A 22487-nucleotide genomic window follows, 5' to 3' on the forward strand; every position below is an offset into this window, starting at 1 on the left:
CTAAGTTGGTCAGTTTAAGAGATGTCTTGTGTTGTATCTATGATCACTGAAAAAAATGTAGCGTTCTTGATCTCATTAACAATTTCTTGCTCTATCTTCTTTGACAATAAAGAAATGATTTCATCCTGTATTCTGTGGCTCAGATAACGGACAGAACCCCTTGGCATTTCCATTAATTGCTGCAGAGTAGAGTCATACTTTGCTAGCAACTGAATCACGGACAAAAAAACTCCACTGTTTGCTTGGTCTATTACTTCTGTGTGACCTCTAAAAGGAAGATTACACATTGCCAGTGTTAAGGTGACATTAATCACTCTGTCAAGAACTTGCCTCCAGAAGTTTTTTTGTTTTCTAACTTCCCTCTCATTTTCTTCATCTAGAGTACTATTACTGCGCCAATGCTGCATCAACATGCACGCATTAATGTGCTGGATGGAGGTTTCATGATAATGCACTGCTTGTGATAGGTGAGACCAATTTCTCACACCATTCACCCATGCTGAATTATAAGCACCATAGCTTCGATCAGCAAAAAGCCAGCAGGGTTCACAGTAGGCACAGTCTAGGATTGGAGAATAACACAACCATGAACGTGGGATCAATACTCCAGCTTGTGTTTTCTTAGTGTAAAATACCTGCGAAAAACAACGTCCTCCCTGTTTTTCATCTCATGGAAATGTTATAAATGGCCTTCAAGACCCCCGAGAAATTATGAATCTCTTTGTTTGACTGTCCTTAATATCTGGTGGAGAGTTAGCACGGTCTGTTGGAAATGTATTTGCATCTGTAGCAAGGCCTTCATCATCTGCAATTATCTCATCCAGATATTCACTGGAATGTTCTTCGCTCTGTATAGTAACTGATGCACAGAATTCTTTATTTACACTTGACTGTGTGCTCTCTGGATTCTTTGAAGGAATGTGAGACGTGTCCACATATGTAACTTCAGCATTTACACTTGCCAAGTTTTCAGTCTCCTCACCATGGGCACTGGCCCGGGCAGTAATCTGGCCACTGTCACCTGAAGTACTGCTACAGGGGATTGTTATCTCACCATGTTCTTTCTCAGATTGTTTAAGAAATGAAATAATTTTGGGTAATTTAGCTGTCTGTGCTAACTCTTCTTTTCTTAGTCTGCGCTTTTGAGCTCCGCTTTTAGGTTTTTGGCCAGATGCCATTCTAAAAAAAATGAACATAAATGTTCAGTTGTTCACTATGTGTTCAGTTAACATTACAGACTATTTAACAGATATATTTATTGTATTATAAACAATAAAAAGGGGCATAAACACCACAACATATCAACAGGTATGTCAGATGCATGTAGGTGCTTAAAAGGGTTGTCCTCTACTAGACAACCCCTTCTTAAACTACCGTATATACTTGAGTATAAGCCGACCCGAGTATAAGCTGACCCCCCCCAATTTTGCAACAAAAAACTGGGAAAACTTATTGACTCGAGTATAAGCCTAGGGTGCAAAAAAATACAGCAGCTACCGGTAAATATCAAAAATAAAAATAGATACCAATAAAAGTAAAATTAATTGAGACATCAGTAGGTTAAGTGTCTTTGAATATCCATATTAAATCAGGAGCCCCATATAATGCTCCATACTGTTCATTATGGCCCCATAAATGCTCCATATAAAGCTGTGCCACATATAATGCTCCATACAATTCATTATTGAATACTGCCCCATAGATGCTCCATATAAAGCTCTGCCGCCACATATAATGCTCCATACAATTCATTATTGAATATTGACCCATAGATGCTCCATATAAGGCTGTGCCGCCACATATAATGCTCCATACAATTCATTATTGAATACTGCCCCATAGATGCTCTATATAAAGCTGTGCCGCCACATATAAAGCTCCATACAATTCATTATTGAATACTGCCCCATAGATGCTCCATATAAAGCTGTGCCGCCACATATAATGCTCCATACAATTCATTATTGAATATTGCCCCATAGATGCTCCATATAAGGCTGTGCCGCCACATATAATGCTCCATACAATTCATTATTGAATGCTGCCCCATAGATGCTCTATATAAAGCTGTGCCGCCACATATAATGCTCCATACAATTCATTATTGAATACTGCCCCATAGATGCTCTATATAAAGCTGTGCCGCCACATATAATGCTCCATACAATTCATTATTGAATATTGCCCCATAGATGCTCCATATAAGGCTGTGCCGCCACATATAATGCTCCATACAATTCATTATTGAATACTGCCCCATAGATGCTCCATATAAGGCTGTGCCACCACATATAATGCTCCATACAATTCATTATTGAATACTGCCCCATAGATGCTCCATATAAAGCTGTGCCGCCACATATAATGCTCCATACAATTCATTATTGAATACTGCCCCATAGATGCTCCATATAAAGCTGTGCCGCCACATATAATGCTCCATACAATTCATTATTGAATATTGCCCCATAGATGCTCCATATAAGGCTGTGCCACCACATATAATGCTCCATACAATTCATTATTGAATACTGCCCCATAGATGCTCTATATAAAGCTGTGCCGCCACATATAATGCTCCATACAATTCATTATTGAATACTGCCCCATAGATGCTCTATATAAAGCTGTGCCGCCACATATAATGCTCCATACAATTCATTATTAAATATTGCCCCATAGATGCTCCATATAAGGCTGTGCCGCCACATATAATGCTCCATACAATTCATTATTGAATGCTGCCCCATAGATGCTCTATATAAAGCTGTGCCGCCACATATAATGCTCCATACAATTCATTATTAAATATTGCCCCATAGATGCTCCATATAAGGCTGTGCCGCCACATATAATGCTCCATACAATTCATTATTGAATACTGCCCCATAGATGCTCTATATAAAGCTGTGCCGCCACATATAATGCTCCATACAATTCATTATTGAATACTGCCCCATAGATGCTCTATATAAAGCTGTGCCGCCACATATAATGCTCCATACAATTCATTATTGAATATTACCCCATAGATGCTCCATATAAGGCTGTGCCACCACTGTCATGAATCCCCAATGGCTAGGGATAGCGCAGGACAAGCAAAGTATAACAAATATCGGACGAGCTCTAGGGTGATGGAACCTGGGCTGACCGCTGCCCTACGCCTGACAAACGCAACTAGAGATAGCCAGGGAGCGTTCCTACGTTGGTTCTAGACGCCACGCACCAGCCTAAGAGCTAACTAGTACTGCAGAGAAAACAAGACCTCACTTGCCTCCAGAGGAATTAACCCCAAAGGTATAGTTGCCCCCCACATGTATTGACGGTGAAATGAGAGGAAGGCACACACATAGAGATGATGTATATAGCTTTAGCAAATAGAGGCCCGCTGAAAACTAGAAAGCAGAATGATACAAAAGGGGACTGAGCGGTCAGCAAAAAACCCTAATCAAAAAAAACCATCCTGAGATTACAAGAACCCATGTGCCAACTCATGGCACATGGGGAGAACCTCAGTCCACTAGAGCAACCAGCTAGCATAGAGACATTCTAAGCAAGCTGGACCAAAAACCAAACAACTGAAAATCAGCACTTAGCTTATCCTGAAAGATCTGGGAGCAGGTAGGCAGGAACCAAACAGAGCACATCTGAACACATTGATAGCCGGCAAGGGAAATGACAGAAAGGCCAGGTAAAATAGGAAACACCCAGCCTCTGATGGACAGGTGGAAACCAAAGGCCGCAACCCACCAAAGTCACCCAGTACCAGCAGTAACCACCAGAGGGAGCCCACCAACAGAATCCACAACAGTACCCCCCCCTTGAGGAGGGGTCACCAAACCCTCACGAGAACCCCCAGGGCGATCAGGGTGAGCTCTATGGAAGGCGCGGACCAAATCAGTCGCGTGAACATCGGAGGCGACCACCCAGGAATTATTTACCTGACCATAACCCTTCCACTTAACCAAATACTGGAGTTTGCGTCTGGAAACACGAGAATCCAAGATCTTTTCAACAACATACTCCAATTCTCCCTCCACCAGCACCGGAGCAGGAGGCTCGACCGAAGGAACAACGGGCACCTCATACCTCCGCAACAACGACCGATGGAACACATTATGAATAGCAAACGATGCTGGGAGATCCAAACAAAAAGATACAGGGTTAAGAATCTCCGAGATCCTATAAGGACCGATGAACCGAGGCTTGAACTTAGGAGAAGAGACCTTCATAGGGACAAAACGAGAAGACAACCACACCAAGTCCCCAACAAGAAGTCGGGGACCCACGCGGCGACGGCGATTAGCAAACTGCTGAGTCTTCTCCTGAGATAACTTCAAATTGTCCACCACCTGATTCCAAATCTGATGTAGCCTGTCCACCACCACGTCCACTCCAGGACAATCCGAAGATTCCCCCTGACCAGAGGAAAAACGAGGATGAAACCCCGAATTACAAAAAAAAGGAGAGACCAACGTGGCAGAACTAGCCCGATTATTAAGAGCAAATTCGGCCAGTGGCAAAAAAGCAACCCAGTCATCCTGATCAGCAGAAACAAAACACCTCAAATAAGTTTCCAAGGTCTGATTAGTTCGCTCCGTCTGGCCATTCGTCTGAGGATGGAATGCAGACGAGAAAGACAAATCAATGCCCATCTTGGCACAAAACGTCCGCCAAAATCTAGACACAAACTGGGATCCCCTGTCAGAAACGATATTCTCCGGAATCCCATGCAAACGAACCACGTTCTGAAAAAACAAAGGAACCAACTCAGAGGAGGAGGGTAACTTAGGCAAGGGCACCAAATGAACCATCTTAGAAAAGCGGTCACACACAACCCAGATAACGGACATTTTCTGTGAAACCGGGAGATCAGAAATAAAATCCATGGAAATGTGCGTCCAAGGCCTCTTCGGGATGGGCAAAGATAACAACAACCCACTAGCCCGTGAACAGCAAGGCTTAGCTCGAGCACACACTTCACAAGACTGCACAAAGGTACGCACATCCCTAGACAAGGAAGGCCACCAAAAAGACCTGGCCACCAAATCTCTTGTACCAAATATTCCAGGATGACCAGCCAACACAGAAGAATGGACCTCGGAGATGACTCTACTGGTCCAATCATCCGGAACAAACAGTCTTTCTGGTGGACATCGACCCGGTTTATCCACCTGAAACTCCTGCAATGCGCGTCGCAAGTCTGGGGATACGGCGGACAATATTACCCCATCCCTAAGGATACCAGCAGGCCCAGTGTCTCCAGGAGAATCAGGCACAAAACTCCTGGAAAGAGCATCTGCCTTCACATTCTTTGAACCTGGCAGGTATGAAACCACGAAATTGAAACGAGAAAAAAATAATGACCAACGAGCCTGTCTAGGATTCAAACGCCTGGCAGACTCAAGGTAAATGAGATTCTTGTGATCAGTCAAGACCACCACGCGATGTTTAGCACCCTCAAGCCAATGACGCCACTCCTCAAATGCCCACTTCATGGCCAAAAGCTCCCGATTACCCACATCATAATTGCGCTCGGCGGGCGAGAATTTTCTAGAGAAGAAAGCACATGGCTTCGTCACCGAGCCATTAGAACTTCTCTGTGACAAAACCGCCCCCGCTCCAATCTCGGAAGCATCAACCTCCACCTGAAAAGGAAGTGAAACATCTGGTTGACACAACACAGGAGCAGAAGAAAACCGGCGCTTAAGTTCCCGAAAGGCCTCCACGGCCGCAGGAGACCAATCAGCAACATCAGCACCCTTTTTAGTCAAATCAGTCAAAGGTTTAACAATACTGGAAAAATTAGCAATGAACCGACGATAAAAATTAGCAAACCCCAAGAACTTCTGAAGGCTCTTAACAGATGTAGGTTGTGTCCAGTCACAAATAGCCTGAACCTTAACGGGATCCATCTCAATAGTAGAAGGAGAAAAAATGTACCCCAAAAAAGAAATCTTCTGGACTCCGAAGAGACACTTTGAGCCCTTCACAAACAGAGAATTGGCCCGCAAAACCTGAAACACCTTCCTGACCTGTAGAACATGAGACTCCCAGTCATCAGAAAACACCAAAATATCATCCAAATACACAATCATAAACTTATCCAGATATTCGCGGAAAATATTGTGCATAAAGGACTGAAAGACTGACGGAGCATTGGAGAGTCCAAAAGGCATTACCAAATACTCAAAATGGCCCTCAGGCGTATTAAATGCGGTTTTCCACTCATCACCCTGTTTTATCCGCACCAGATTATACGCACCACGAAGATCTATTTTAGTGAACCACCTAGCCCCCTTAATGCGAGCAAACAAATCAGTAAATAATGGCAATGGATACTGGTATTTGACTGTAATCTTATTCAGAAGGCGATAATCTATACAAGGCCTCAGGGAACCATCTTTTTTTGCCACAAAAAAAAAACCTGCTCCCAGAGGGGACGAAGATGGACGAATATGTCCCTTTTCCAAGGACTCCTTAATATAATTCCGCATAGCAGTATGCTCTGGCAGTGACAGATTAAATAAACGACCCTTAGGGAACTTACTGCCAGGAATCAATTCTATTGCACAGTCACACTCTCTATGAGGAGGGAGCGAATTGAGCTTAGGCTCCTCAAAAACATCCTTATAATCTGACAAAAACGCAGGGATCTCCGAAGGAGTCGATGAAGCGATAGAAATCGGAGGTGCATCATCATGAACCCCCTGACATCCCCAGCTTAGCACAGACATTGTTTTCCAGTCCAGGACAGGATTATGAGTTTGTAACCATGGCAGACCAAGCACTAGTACATCATGTAAATTATACAGTACAAGGAAGCGAATCACCTCCTGATGAACGGGAGTCATGCGCATGGTCACTTGTGTCCAATACTGCGGTTTATTCATAGCCAATGGTGTAGAATCAATTCCCTTCAGAGGAATAGGAACTTCCAGAGGCTCTAGACTAAAACCGCAGCGTTTAGCAAATGACCAATCCATAAGACTCAGGGCAGCGCCTGAATCCACATAGGCATCGACGGAAATGGAAGACAGTGAAAAAATCAGAGTCACAGACAAAATGAACTTAGACTGCAGAGTATCAATGGCAAAAGATTTATCAACCCTTTTTGTGCGTTTAGAGCATGCTGATATAACATGAGCTGAATCACCACAATAAAAACACAAACCATTTTTCCGCCTATAATTTTGCCGTTCACTTCTGGACTGAATTCTATCACATTGCATAGTCTCAGGTGCCTGTTCAGAAGACACCGCCAACTGGTGCACGGGTTTGCGCTCCCGTAAACGCCGATCAATCTGAATGGCCATAGCCATAGACTCATTCAGACCTGTAGGCGCAGGGAACCCCACCATAACATCCTTAATGGCCTCAGAAAGACCATTTCTGAAGTTTGCAGCCAGGGCGCACTCATTCCACTGAGTAAGCACCGACCATTTCCGAAATTTCTGACAATATATTTCCGCTTCATCATGCCCCTGAGAGAGGGCTAATAAAGCCTTTTCAGCCTGAATCTCTAGGTTAGGTTCCTCATAGAGCAATCCCAATGCCAGAAAAAATGCATCCACACTGAGCAACGCAGGATCCCCTGGTGCCAATGCAAATGCCCAATTCTGAGGGTCGCCCCGTAGGAACGATATAACAATCTTGACCTGTTGAGCAGGGTCTCCAGAGGAGCGAGATTTCAAAGAGAGAAACAATTTACAATTGTTCCTGAAATTCAGGAAGGTAGATCTATCTCCAGAAAAAAACTCTGGAATAGGAATTCTAGGTTCAGACATGGGAGTGTGAACAACGAAATCCTGTATGTTTTGAACCTTTGCCGCGAGATTACTCAGGCTGGAAGCCAAACTCTGGACATCCATGATAAATAGCTAAGATCAGAGCCATTCAAGGGTTAAGAGGAGGTAAGAAGCAGCTAGACAGCAATTAAGGGCTAGGCAGCAAAACTCTGAAGGAAAAAAAAAAAAAAAAAAAAATTTTCCTTGAACACTTCTATTCCTCCTGCTTCAGCCCAAACAATTAACACTTTGTGGGCCGGCTATACTGTCATGAATCCCCAATGGCTAGGGATAGCACAGGACAAGCAAAGTATAACAAATATCGGACGAGCTCTAGGGTGATGGAACCTGGGCTGACCGCTGCCCTACGCCTGACAAACGCAACTAGAGATAGCCAGGGAGCGTTCCTACGTTGGTTCTAGACGCCACGCACCAGCCTAAGAGCTAACTAGTACTGCAGAGAAAACAAGACCTCACTTGCCTCCAGAGGAATTAACCCCAAAGGTATAGTTGCCCCCCACATGTATTGACGGTGAAATGAGAGGAAGGCACACACATAGAGATGATGTATATAGCTTTAGCAAATAGAGGCCCGCTGAAAACTAGAAAGCAGAATGATACAAAAGGGGACTGAGCGGTCAGCAAAAAACCCTAATCAAAAAAAACCATCCTGAGATTACAAGAACCCATGTGCCAACTCATGGCACATGGGGAGAACCTCAGTCCACTAGAGCAACCAGCTAGCATAGAGACATTCTAAGCAAGCTGGACCAAAAACCAAACAACTGAAAATCAGCACTTAGCTTATCCTGAAAGATCTGGGAGCAGGTAGGCAGGAACCAAACAGAGCACATCTGAACACATTGATAGCCGGCAAGGGAAATGACAGAAAGGCCAGGTAAAATAGGAAACACCCAGCCTCTGATGGACAGGTGGAAACCAAAGGCCGCAACCCACCAAAGTCACCCAGTACCAGCAGTAACCACCAGAGGGAGCCCACCAACAGAATCCACAACACACCACATATAATGCTCCATACAATTCATTATTGAATACTGCCCCATATATGCTCCATATAAAGCTGTGCCGCCACATATAATGCTCCATACAATTCATTATTGAATATTGCCCCATAGATGCTCCATATAAGGCTGTGCCACCACATATAATGCTCCATACAATTCATTATTGAATACTGCTCCATAGATGCTCCATATAAAGCTGTGCCGCCACATATAATGCTCCATACAATTCATTATTGAATACTGCCCCATAGATGCTCCATATAAAGCTGTGCCGCCACATATAATGCTCCATACAATTCATTATTGAATATTGCCCCATAGATGCTCCATATAAGGCTGTGCCACCACATATAATGCTCCATACAATTCATTATTGAATACTGCCCCATAGATGCTCCATATAAAGCTGTGCCGCCACATATAATGCTCCATACAATTCATTATTGAATACTGCCCCATAGATGCTCCATATAAAGCTGTGCCGCCACATATAATGCTCCATACAATTCATTATTGAATACTGCCCCATAGATGCTCTATATAAAGCTGTGCCGCCACATATAATGCTCCATACAATTCATTATTGAATACTGCCCCATAGATGCTCCATATAAAGCTGTGCCGCCACATATAATGCTCCATACAATTCATTATTGAATATTGCCCCATAGATGCTCCATATAAGGCTGTGCCGCCACATATAATGCTCCATACAATTCATTATTGAATACTGCCCCATAGATGCTCTATATAAAGCTGTGCCGCCACATATAATGCTCCATACAATTCATTATTGAATACTGCCCCATAGATGCTCCATATAAAGCTGTGCCGCCACATATAATGCTCCATACAATTCATTATTGAATACTGCCCCATAGATGCTCCATATAAAGCTGTGCCGCCGCATATAATGCTCCATACAATTCATTATTGAATATTGCCCCATAGATGCTCCATATAAAGCTGTGCCGCCACATATAATGCTCCATACAATTCATTATTGAATATTGCCCCATATATGCTCCATATAAGGCTGTGCCGCCACATATAATGCTCCATACAATTCATTATTGAATACTGCCCCATAGATGCTCTATATAAAGCTGTGCCGCCACATATAATGCTCCATACAATTCATTATTGAATACTGCCCCATAGATGCTCCATATAAAGCTGTGCCGCCACATATAATGCTCCATACAATTCATTATTGAATATTGCCCCATAGATGCTCCATATAAGGCTGTGCCGCCACATATAATGCTCCATACAATTCATTATTGAATACTGCCCCATAGATGCTCTATATAAAGCTGTGCCGCCACATATAATGCTCCATACAATTCATTATTGAATACTGCCCCATAGATGCTCTATATAAAGCTGTGCCGCCACATATAATGCTCCATACAATTCATTATTACCCCATAGATGCTCCATAATATGGAGCAAGGAGCATCTATGGGGTAATAATGAATTGTATGGAGCATTATATGTGGCGGCACAGCTTTATATGGAGTCCATATAAAGCTGTGCCGCCACATATAATGCTCCATACAATTCATTATGGCCCATAGATGCTCCATATAACGCTGTGCCACATATAAATGCTGCTGCTGCAATAAAAATAAAAAAATTGACATACTCACCTCTCTTGCTGCCCGCTGGTCCTCACCGTCTCGGCGTCTCTCCGCACTGACTGTTCAGGCAGAGGGCGGCGCGCACACTAGTATGTCATCGCGCCCTCTGACTTGCACAGTCACAGCAGAGGACGGGAAGACTGAGCGGCGCCCGGCGTGTGGAACGTGGACAGGTAAATATGATACTCACCTGGTTCCGGCGTCCCTGGCTCCTTCTCCCGGACTGTGGACAGATGGTCTCCGCAGACTCCGGGCACGGCAGCTTCTTCACCAGCGGTCACTGGGTACCGCAGAACCGCTCATTACAGGATCCTCACAACAATGCTGCGCCTGCCGTGTATGTCCGTCGCGTCGCCGTCGGGGGCCCCCTCCCGCTCTGGGCCCCCCTCCCGCTCTGGGCCCCGGTGCGGTTGCACCGGTTGAACCGGCGGAATGTCCGCCCCTGCTTTGCACTAAAAAAGCATGTAATCCACACGATTGTAGCAATCAAGCTTTGTCAAAGCCAAATACCAGGAAGTATCTAAAACAAAACAGCTTTATGGCATGACATACCAACAAGAGTCAAAAACCACAGCATCAAAAATGCGATAAAAAGCATGTAAAAAAACCCACTCAAAAACGCAATAAAAAAATGCAAGTAAGCACCAGCGGATACAGACAGAAGAGGACCCCTGTGCAAGAACAATATATGGGCCCATTGCAGTCCAATAGCTCCTCATAATGCACAATTCCACCTATTTTGAAGGTAGAAATAAGCCCCCTTACCTCATAGGCCCCTATGCAGCTGAAAAGGTTGCACCAATGATACGTCCGCCCCTGCAAATAAGCTAATTCACCTGCTCAGGACCTGCAACATCAAACACTCACTAAATATTCATCATGGGAATGTAACCTAAGGGTATGTGTCCACGTTCAGGATTGCATCAGGATTTGGTCAGGATTTTTCATCAGTATTTGCAAGCCAAAACCAGGAGTGGGTGATAAATGCAGAAGTGGAGCATATGTTTCTGTTATACTTTTCCTCTAATTGTTCCACTCCTGGTTTTGACTTACAAATACTGATGAAAAATCCTGACCAAATCCTGATGCAATCCTGAACATGGACACATACCCTTAGAGTACAATTGTTATTAGGGCTATGTCAACTACTGCTACATAGTACTCTACTTGGTTTGAACAGTCATTTTGTGCTGACAGACTCCCTCTAAGGGCATGTGTCCACGTTCAGGATTGCAGCAGGATTTTTCATCAGTATTTGTAGTCAAAACCAGGAGTGGAACAATTAGAGGAAAAGTATAACAGAAACATATGCTCCACTTTTGCATTTATCACCCACTCCTGGTTTTGGCTACAAATACTGATGAAAAATCCTGATGCAATCCTGAACGTGGACACATACCCTTACCCCTTTTGAAACCCTTTTGATGGCAAGTTTTGCATTTTTATAGGGAGAAGTGGTGACCAAAAAGCTGCAGTTCAGGCGTTCCTTGTTTTTTTTCTCTTTACGCCATTTACGCTGGTTAATTATTTAATAGTTCCTTTTTCATTTCTTTATTATTATGTGAGGAAAAGGGGGGGGGGTGATTATATATATATATATATATATATATATATATATATATATATATATATATACAGTATACTCTATATATACACACACACACATATATATATATATATATATATATATATATATATATATATATATATATTTATTTACACTTCTAAGAACTTTTTAAAATTACTTTCTGGTACCGTTAGACAGCTTAAACCAGCGATCATCTGATTATTTGTACAATATGCTGACATGTAACAGTATGGCAGTATATAGTTCAATTGTGGTCTACTATAAAATTCAACCTGTGACTGAGCATCACAGATGGACCAAGATGGCAGCCACAGGAGCCATCAGTAAGCAGTTGCCATGGTAACACTAATGGGAGCCGGTGGGCACGTGCACAATCTAGCGTTCCACTTAAAAGCCGCTGTCAGAGATTGACACCAGTATGTAATTAATTTCCATCACTAAGCTATGCAACATAACCGGCATCTACTCAGTGTGGATGCTTCAGCTCCCTCTCATGCTTGCGGGCCTTGGTGCAGATGTACGGTTATCCACTAAGCAGCTGAACTCCTTGCACTGCTGGCCAGGCTCTGCATTTACAGAATTGCACTGCTTAGAATCACGTATCATGCCCATATTCAGTGAATATTTTCTTACTGTTCGTGCAGGTAGAGGTCTGGCACCCAGAAGTAGGACAATGGAATTGTTATATGGCTTATATTACAGAATTGTTGAGGATCCCATGATAAGAAATCATTCTTCCATATCTGCAAACAGAAATATTTATTTTCAGAAAGAAACTGTACAAATGTGCTTTTAACTAACACCATAAGAACGATCAAAAAGTCCTCTTACCGCATGTATCCAAAAATACGATGTTATGGTCTGTGTCTTCTCAACCTGTAAAAACAAGATGGATGTGCCAAGAAAACACATAGTAGATAGCCTACTACTATTGCTAGAAATGACTTCAGCTTAGGCCGGGTTCAAAAAACTGGATTTCATGTTCCTGAACTAGAACAGCAATCCGCAAACTGTCTTACCTCAACAGCCACATTCAGCTCTGAGGCCGGTTTCACACGTCCACTTTTTTCCAGTACTGGAAAAAACATTACCAGCACTATCAGTGTCCATGTGTGTAATACTTGCAGCCCACATGTGGCAATCCTGCACCACATCAGTACCATATGTATAACTTATCACCATTACTAAGCCGTGGGCTTGATGTCACCAGACAATGCAAAGTTGACATCAACCCCACAAATATGAACCCAACTTGGCACCGCTACAGGACAAGTGGGAAGAGCGAGGCAAATCGCAAGAATTGGAGCATCTAATAGATGTGCCTTTTCTGGGCAGCTGCAGGCTGCTGTTTTTAGGTTGTGGGGGTCAATAACCATGGCCCCATACCAGCCTGAGAATGCCAGTCCCCAGCTGTCTGCTTTAGCAAGGATGGTTGTCAAAAATGGGGGAGACCCCATGTCGTTTTTTTTAAATTACTTATTTAAATAATGAAAAAAAAAACAGCATGGGGATCCTTCTATGCCAGGGAAGCCATGCCAATTTTGTTATTTATTTATTTATAGCGCAGGCGGCGGGTGATGATTACTCCCATCACCCGGCGTCTGCTCTCACTGTTATTAATAATAATAGTCCCATCAGCCGCCACCTGCTGTCGCTGTTATCGGCTGAATACAACTCTCATCATTCTCCCCTGCTCGCCGCACTGGTCGCTGACAGAGAATGATGAGAGCTGTCTTCAGTGCTAACTGTACCGCTGCTTCTCAGGCACCAGTACATGTCACACAGTCATCCCTGTGTGTCATACGTGTGCACTTGTGAGGGACTTTTTGCGGTCTGTGCTGCTGTTAAAAAATGGACATGTCAGCGTTTTTTGCCCACGGGCACATGGTCCGTGGAAACACACTGACATCAGCACAGACCCATTCACTTGAATGGGTCTACATGTGTACGTGTCTCCGGTATGTGTGAAAACTGTCACCACATGTATCGGAGACATTGACGTGTGAAAGAGACCTGAGAGAGAGTTGTGAGTCACATTCAGAGCCCCCCATGTAAAGACATCCAGGTCCAGCCTCCCCCACACTAGTGACACCCAAAACCTCCGTTATTGCTAGAAAGACAGCTAAAGCTTCCCCGTAGAAATCACACCGTGGCAGTATGCTTGCATCTAGTGGTTCTCTCCTAACCTTCATTCGGTGTTTTTGCATCAAGCACTCTCACCCTGTTATTGTATCCAGCTTTAAGCAACCCCTCTATCTGGCAGTATCATCTTATGTCTAGCGTACCTCTTTCCTTATACGGGTTGTCCACTACTAGGACAACCCCTTCTTGATCTAAATATCTGGCCCCGTTAAAATAAAAAAGCTTATACTCACCTCCTGTGCCGACATCTTTCCAGTGGTGTCGGCACTCATGTTCTCGAGGCCCTCATGCGGTTGTTTTAACATGTGAGCCTGGCACCTAATTAGCACCAAGCTCATGTAGTGGACAACCCCTTTAATTTATCTCTCGAGGGCCAGTAAATACTCATGGAAATCACCATCTGGAGACCTTTTCTTTATAGCTCTTACTAGACCTGGTGTTCATGCACAAGCGGGCAGACAGCCTCGAGCCACGCAAAAGCCAGCGAGACCCAAGTGGCTCCCGAGCTACAGGTTGAGGATCCCTGCCCTAGAACATGCTCTCACCACAGCCAGGATGGAGACAAACACTGTATCCACTGTGACAATCAATGGCTTTGTCCAGTCATTTTTTGGCATAGACATTAATAGCAGATGTTCACGTTCTGTGATATTGAGATACTCGACAACATCATAGTGCTTGCACGTCTGATTTGGCAATGTACCAGGGAGGTAATCTGGAAGGGCAAATGAAAAAGGGAGATAATGGATTGTATGATAATGTAGTACATAACAGTTGTGTATGTTTTTATACTTTTTAGACAATACCGTAGGTTAAACATAGAGAAACAAATCTTTTACTACCATAAAAATGTGTAATGGTTATGAGCAGGCGAATTAATACTAATGTATGCAACAAATACTACTATTCTCAGGCTTTAATACAAAAAAAATATTGAAAAATAGGGGTGCAAATAGGAGCAGAGTACAAAGAATAAATTTTTCTTTTTTTAAGTTAAATCTAGATGAATAACCAATTCAATATAGCTACCATAAGCATAGGACAATGTAAAACAAATCACGGACAATCGGGAAATGCCAAACAAAATAAAGGAAAGAAAAGCCGACCAAAAAGTCCAAAGAAATATATTTTATTGCTTGCGATAAAGCTAAAATCAGAGACAATAATGGAAGAACAATGTGTGCAAGGACAATACCAAATTGTAAAAAAATACAAGGACGCACATCCACATATGATATATACATATATGAAATAGATCAAACAGAAATAGCAAATACTACTGTTAAAAAGCTAAAAAAGGACTTCCGGGGGCGGAGCCAACTAAGATGGCCGCGTTTTAGAAGCGCTCCCTGTTAGTGAGAGACCTAATCTGGAGCCATCCTCGATTACAGCCTTCAATCGTGGGCTGATTACAGTGGATGTGATTCCCCTTGAGAAGGAGATTACAGGGATACGTGCATTTTTATTCCTGGGAGTCCCTGCCATTTGTTGTCCTATCTGAGGGAGGAGACCTAACCTGTGGCCTGAAGGTGGACCACGAGGCGCTGAGGCAAACTGCAGCCACCCTGACCGCATTGCTAGAGGGGTCCGGCGACACCTTGCCGGAGAACGGGATTCGTGACCCCGGAAAGCCCCTGCTCTTGTTGCGGCTGGAGGGTGCCGGAGAGAGCTGCGGAGAGACTGCGGTCCTTTGGAGTGACGAGCGGGAGTTGGAAGACACGAGGGTGTGGCTCCTGATCGTTATACTTACTGGTCGGATCCGGACAGCCTAAGACGGTCCCAGTGGAGCAGTGCACCTGGAGGGCGAGCTGGTAACAGGGAGCCTGGCCTGATCTGACGGCATCGGAACATCGCGGCTGCGGTGCAGAGGCATCTTCCCGCCATAATTGGCCTCGGCCTGGTGCTGGATCACTGGCCCTCCGGTTTGGCAGCTGATAACAACGGAGAGGAAGTGGCTGTCAGGGTGGAGGTGAGCGGGGTTGTCTGGATTGTCGGGCTGGTTTTTGCACCCCTAGTGACTGAACAATTCTCCGGTTTTGCTGGGCCCTTGTTGGATGCTGGTGGTGTGGCCCTCAGACCCCACTGTTGTTGCTGAGATTTTGACTCAGTGTGAAGTGACATCTTCTCGGAACTTCCTTGGAGAAAGGACAAGGACTTCCTTAGTTTTGGGAAGCACAGGCAGAGTCAATATTATTTTTATTGGACTTAATCTTTTTACTTTTAGTTTTATTTTCTTTTTTTTTCCACAAGCTTATCTGGCCTCAATCTCCCCCCCCTTACAATTTCTTTTTTCGGTGTCTCAGTGGAGTGGGGCTTTGAGAGGAAGAGGGAGGAGGAAACAACCCTCATATACCCCTCAATATGACAGATTGGGAGGAAAAGCAGGAGAATATCGGTTGTTAGCTCATAATTAATTCAGCTTTTCCCCTCTCTTTCTTTCTATGGTCAATGCCTGGAGCCACAATTTTGGAAATTGCAACCAAATAACGTCATCTAGTGGTACTACAAAGCTTTGTCATTATATTATACATAATTATTGTACCTAATGTTATTTTCCTTTTTCTTTTGGTTGTAATATATATACTCAATAATTTTTGCTGTTCTGCCCATAGCCACAGGCTGTTCTCATTTCTTGGGACTCTCTGGGAGTCATTTTATCATATACATAATCTTCTATCTTGCTGCGGTCCCTCGCTTTCACGGATTTTGGACCTCTATCTCATAAGCCTAGGTGATAGTGAGAGCTGAGAGTAACGGGTCTAAGATCAAAGCTTACTACTGGGACCTTGGGTGGTGGGGAGGTCTGCGTGCTACCACATCATGGAAAAATACCTGGAAAAAACGCAGGTTCCCTTACAGAAAGGGACTACTTCTAGACGCACTAAACATAAGAATAAAAGTAGAACGGAGGGTGGATCTTCAGCTGGGGGGTCTTTGGATCGGATGTGGCCGTGAGAGGGGTCGCAGGACACCTCTGATTCACAGTTCCCACCTGAACCTCACACTGCTACGGCTCAAGCAGTATCAAAAATTCTTCTCCCATATTTTGACAAAAAATTTGAAACTTGGAATAAGGCCCTTGAGGCAACAGTGACTGCTGTGTCGGCAAATACATCTCGGATTACAGAAGCTGAGCAGCGGATTAGCGATATGGAGGACACTGTAGTGAATACTCAAACTACGGTGGAGGCACAAAAGATTCTCATTGGTTCTTTGCTAGACAAGGTTGAGGACCTTGAGAATCGTAGCAGGAGATCCAACCTCAGGTTTATTGGCATTCCTGAGAGTTGCAAGGGTGCGGATCTTATTCGGTTCTTAACGGTTGACTTAATGGAGGCCCTCCAGCTGGAGCCCGGTTCTTCTAGACAAATTGAGAGGGCACACCGGGTGGGACCAGAGAGGAGAGAGTCTGGTGCGAGACCTCGCCCGGTTATTACTAAATATTTCCACTATCACGACAAGGAGAGAGTTTTAGCAGCAGCCAGAAACCTTAGAGATGTCACTATCCAAGGGATAAAGATCCTGGTGTTTCAGGATTTCTCAGCAGCTGTTTCCCGGCGTAGAAAGGAGTTTGGCCCGGTTTGTCGGTTTCTTATTGATCAAGGGGTCCGTTTTGCTTTGGCTTACCCGGCTAGGCTCCGAGTAACACTGGGTACAGAGACAAAGTTATTTGATGACCCTAAGATTGCTTTAGATCAGCTGAAACGAGACCTTGCTCCCCCAGACACTTGAAAACACATTTTCACATCTAGGGTGAGACTAGATGAGAAACTAATAGATCTTTCTTTAATGAGTCAAAATGACAAGGAATATGAGTTACATAGTGATATTGACTATATTTTGGTTGAAATTAATTTTGTATGGAAAAAAGAATTTGGTTGTTATATTCTTGCATAAGTGTATTGTTGCTAATGATGTCACACACCTATCTACTCTAGAGGGTAGCGGAGCAGCTGGGACTCCGAAATCCTCCGTGCTCCTATACATTGGAAATGCCCTGCCTCTATGTCACTTCTATCCACCATGATGACAACTTCGCGTATGTCTGGCCGAAAAGGGACAGGTAATCCTTTAAAAATCTTATCATGGAATGTAGCGGGCCTTAATTCGCCGGTAAAACGGCGCCGTGTATTACAGGCACTCAAACGAGCTAAGCCGGATATTATATTTTTACAGGAAACCCATTGGTCACATAGGGATACATTACATTTGAAAGATAACTGGTTGGGACAAACTTATGCTACCACATACTCGTCAAAAAAGCGGGGAGTGGCCATAGCCTTTGCTAGACATTTGCGGGTGACTCCGGGGGACGTGGTGACTGACCCTCAGAGCAGGTTCCTTCTTATGAAAGTGACTATTGAAGATACCCCTTATTCGTTGTTAAATATTTATGCCCCCAATGCTGATAATGCCGCCTTTTTTGCATCTGTCGCCCAGATGATTTTAACAATGGACTTGCCTAACTTGGTGGTGGGGGGTGACCTTAATGCTGTGCTGGATCCACAATTAGATAGGTCTGCGGCCTTGCCCACTCCTTATTTCGGTCCGGGACCTGGTTTGACTAATCTCATGCGAGACACTCCTGTGGTAGATATATGGCGAGTACTACATCCGACGGAAAGGGATTACACCTGCATATCTAAGGCACATAAGTCCCTCTCACGTATTGATATGTTTTTGGTAGGGGAGTCTCTTTTGTCGGAGGTGTTGGAAGCAGCTATAGGGGATGCTGGGATTTCTGATCATACTCCTATCACTTTACTCCTTCGCTGTGGGCGTGACCCGCGTCAGCCGGGCTCATGGAGATTCCCAGCCTACTTGTCTAAAAGCAGAGAGTTTGAGACATTCCTTAAACAAGAGTGGGGTAATTTTGTGGATGATAATATACAACACTGGGATGACTCAGTACTCATGTGGGAGACGGGCAAGGCAGTTATGAGAGGGAGAATTATTGCATATGTGGCAGGGAAAAAGCGTAAAGCGGGACAGGAAACGAGAGACCTCCAGGGATTGACCATATTGGCCTATAGACGGTACCTGGGATCTAATGTTCCAGAGGATTGGGCACAGTGGCAAGATGCTTTATCGTTATTAAATGCACATTTGACTAAGATAGCCCAACAGAAAGTAGACTTTACTAGACAACATTTCTTTAGATGGGGTAATAAAATAGGAACCTTACTGGCTAGGTTGGCAAATCCAAAAGGTCCTAGACAGAAAATTCCGCTTTTAGTGGACCCCTTATCAGGGTCCCACCTGACTAATAGCAAAGACATATTACAGGCGGTTCATGCTCATTATACGGCTCTCTACTCCACACGGGGAGGAGATATCTCCTCCATAGCACATTCTCTAAATTCTTTGCAATTACCTATGTTGACAGATTCTCAGCGTGCAACTCTAGAGGTGCCTATCACACTAATGGAAATAAGCTCGGCCATTAAAGCATTGGCAAATCATAAGTCACCAGGACCGGATGGTTTACCTGCTGAATATTACAAATTGCTATCTCCAGATATAGTTCCTCTCCTCAAGGATCTACTCAATCATTATTTGAATGGGGGCGCATCCCCAACTTCTTTTAATTCTGCATTAACATCCCTAATTTTAAAGCCAGGTAGGAGCCCAACGCAGATAACATCATACAGGCCCATATCCTTGTTAAATCTGGATTATAAATTGTTGGCGAAGATTATGGCTAATAGAATACAGACGTTTCTTACTGAGATTTTGTCGCCTAATCAATATGGTTTCACCCGAAACAGACACTCGACTATTGCTATTCGAACGGCAATTGCGGCCACCATAGTTTCCCATTTATTTTATAAGGCTTCATTTTCACGTCCGTGTTTAAACACATATGTGAAAAAATATCACCAGTGTGATCAGTGTTTTGGATCGTGTGTCATCAGTGTATAGTCCATGAGTTTGTTTTTATCCATCAGTGTCATCAGTGTATCCACAGATAGATAAATAAATTACAAAGCTTCTCCTATACTTTGCAGTGTTAAAAATGGATGAAACACTGATGCCATCCGTGTGCTGTACGTGTTTTCTCACGGACCCATCTGTGATACCGGGAAAAGCGGAAATTTTTAGCACGAACGCGCAGTCTGTAAAAATATACAGACATGTGAATCGCCATAGATTATAATGGGCACGTGTTCTCTCTGTGCAAATGACAGATACAACATGTACGTGCAACATAGACATCTGAATGCGGCCTCAGGGATTTTCTTTTTACCCCATTCATAGCATAGGAATTATGTATCCATCTGTGAAACATACTGCAGCTGATATCAGCGTTTCCACAGAATAAACAGAGTAAAAGAAAAAAACAACTAATAAAGAAATGACTAAATAAAAAAGTCCTATGTACCTATAAAATGATACCTATAAAAACCTATAAAAACATGAACTCATCCTGCAAAAAACAAGCCCACACACAGCTCTGTCTGTAGAAAAATGAAAAGGTTGAGGCTGTCAGATGAAGACCCCCCCAAAACACATTATTTTTGTGTTTCTAGTAGATTTTTTTTATTAAGCAAAGATTATATATATATATATATATATATATATATATATATATATATATATATATATATATATATATATATATATATATAAAACGCACACATATAATGAATTTGGTATTTCCCCAAAAACAAAACAGTTAAACAAAGGAAAGTTAAATCGGTAATCTTTACGTACCCCAAATGAGCATTATTACAATAATGCTCATTTGGGTTGCTTTATTGAAAAATGAAAATGTGTTTAGGTGATGGAATTTCACAAGGAAAAAATGAAATAAATATTCAGGTGATTATTTCACATTCACTTTCTTATCCATACTATCAAATAGAAAGTATTCCAAATATTAAGATAAAGACTAAGCAGAACATAACAAGCACTATACATACCGGCTAAAAGATACAAGAGAAGCAGCCACATTGTTCCAGCGTTCCTAGCAGTCTGTGGATAAAGAAGGAAGGAGCATTTATACTGAGCAGCGAGAAGCTGATGATAAGTCTGCATCAATTTCCAATCTCTTGTGTATTCGCCACACATTCTCTAATATTGATTTTGCTGATCATGATGATTCTAAAGTGCAAAAGTTTTGTTCTGTTAAGATGTTAATACATTTTAGAGTAATTTAAGACACTTAAAATTTCTAAAAATTACTATTTCGGATAACACTGGATGACTGGAATAACGCTTATTTTCTCCTGCAGTTATTTCTTCTATGAATGGTGTACTGTTACACATATAGGGGCAGATGGAATAAAACAATTGTTTTTTTTTAGATTGGACTTTTTTCATCTCACATTTGCCAAACTTTTGCTCCTTTGTTTTACTCGTTTTGCCTCTTTTTCATTATTTTCTGTATGTCTGATAACAGGAGCATAGTTTCACTGAAGTGACTAGTTTTCCTATAGATTTACAAAAACTGTCCAATTTTTACATTGGACAGTTTTTGTAAACATTTGAAGTTCTTTCTCTTCACTTTTGCTGTCATTTATTGATTTGGTGTTTTAAAAAGTCGCATAAAGAGTTGCAAGTTTGGCGCACATGCACGGCTCTTGGCGGGAACAGACATGTTGACTGAGCTCCATACCCTGGACGGCTAAAAACAGGTTTATTGCGCTTATAGCCTGAGTAAAACTTTATTCTATGACACTGCCGACCAGTGCCACCATCAGGGCATTATTACCCTTACTGGTGTATGGGGCCCGAGAGCTGGTTGGATCCGTCCAAAAAACGGATCCGTTGCATCAGTTTTTCACAATCTGTGACGGATCCGTCGAGCCAACGGATTGTGACTGATGGCAAAAAACTGATGTGTGAAAGGGGCCTTAGAGAGTTGAAGCTGGTATTGTCTGATTGCTTGAGCTACACATAGCAGTACTAAATAATAATAATAATAATAATAATAATAAAAAATAATAATGTTAGACTTCCACAAAAATAAAAGATGACTAGCACCCTTCTCAGCAGTGTTTGTACATTAATTTTAAAGCACTTATCTTAATGGATAACAGTATAATCTCCGATATAATGACTGTTGTCCGTTACCAGTCACATTGTGTTGTAAGATCAATCTTCATCATGTGATTAACAACACAAATACGTTCTAAAATCTATCTCATTTACAAGGGCTCATAAAATAGAAGGGTATATTGTAGCCAGGAGGGGTATAGCTTGGCCTAAGCTATTTTACACCCCGGGTATAGATTGGCCTAGGACAGTTTATCCCACTGGGTATACTCTGGCCTGGGCCAAAATGTACCCGGGTTTAATC

The 22487-nt window shown here is 42.9% G+C and overlaps 1 protein-coding gene across 1 annotated transcript in view; it reads right to left on the reverse strand.

Moving 5' to 3' along the window:
* Positions 1–21177, reverse strand: part of LOC143769037 (5-hydroxytryptamine receptor 3A-like) — a 79440-nt gene extending 58263 nt beyond the window's left edge. The window contains exons 1-4 of the mRNA XM_077257634.1: positions 21109–21177; positions 14731–14900; positions 12875–12919; positions 12677–12786 (exon numbers count right to left, since the gene is read on the reverse strand). Of these exons, the coding sequence (XP_077113749.1) occupies positions 12677–12786; positions 12875–12919; positions 14731–14900; positions 21109–21139 (356 nt within the window). The 5' untranslated portion in view covers positions 21140–21177. The remainder of the gene's footprint in view (positions 1–12676; positions 12787–12874; positions 12920–14730; positions 14901–21108) is intronic.
* Between the last annotated feature and the right edge of the window lie 1310 nt (positions 21178–22487).

The sequence above is a fragment of the Ranitomeya variabilis genome, chromosome 4 (genome assembly GCF_051348905.1).
Source record: "Ranitomeya variabilis isolate aRanVar5 chromosome 4, aRanVar5.hap1, whole genome shotgun sequence".
NCBI classification, from domain to species: domain Eukaryota; kingdom Metazoa; phylum Chordata; class Amphibia; order Anura; family Dendrobatidae; genus Ranitomeya; species Ranitomeya variabilis.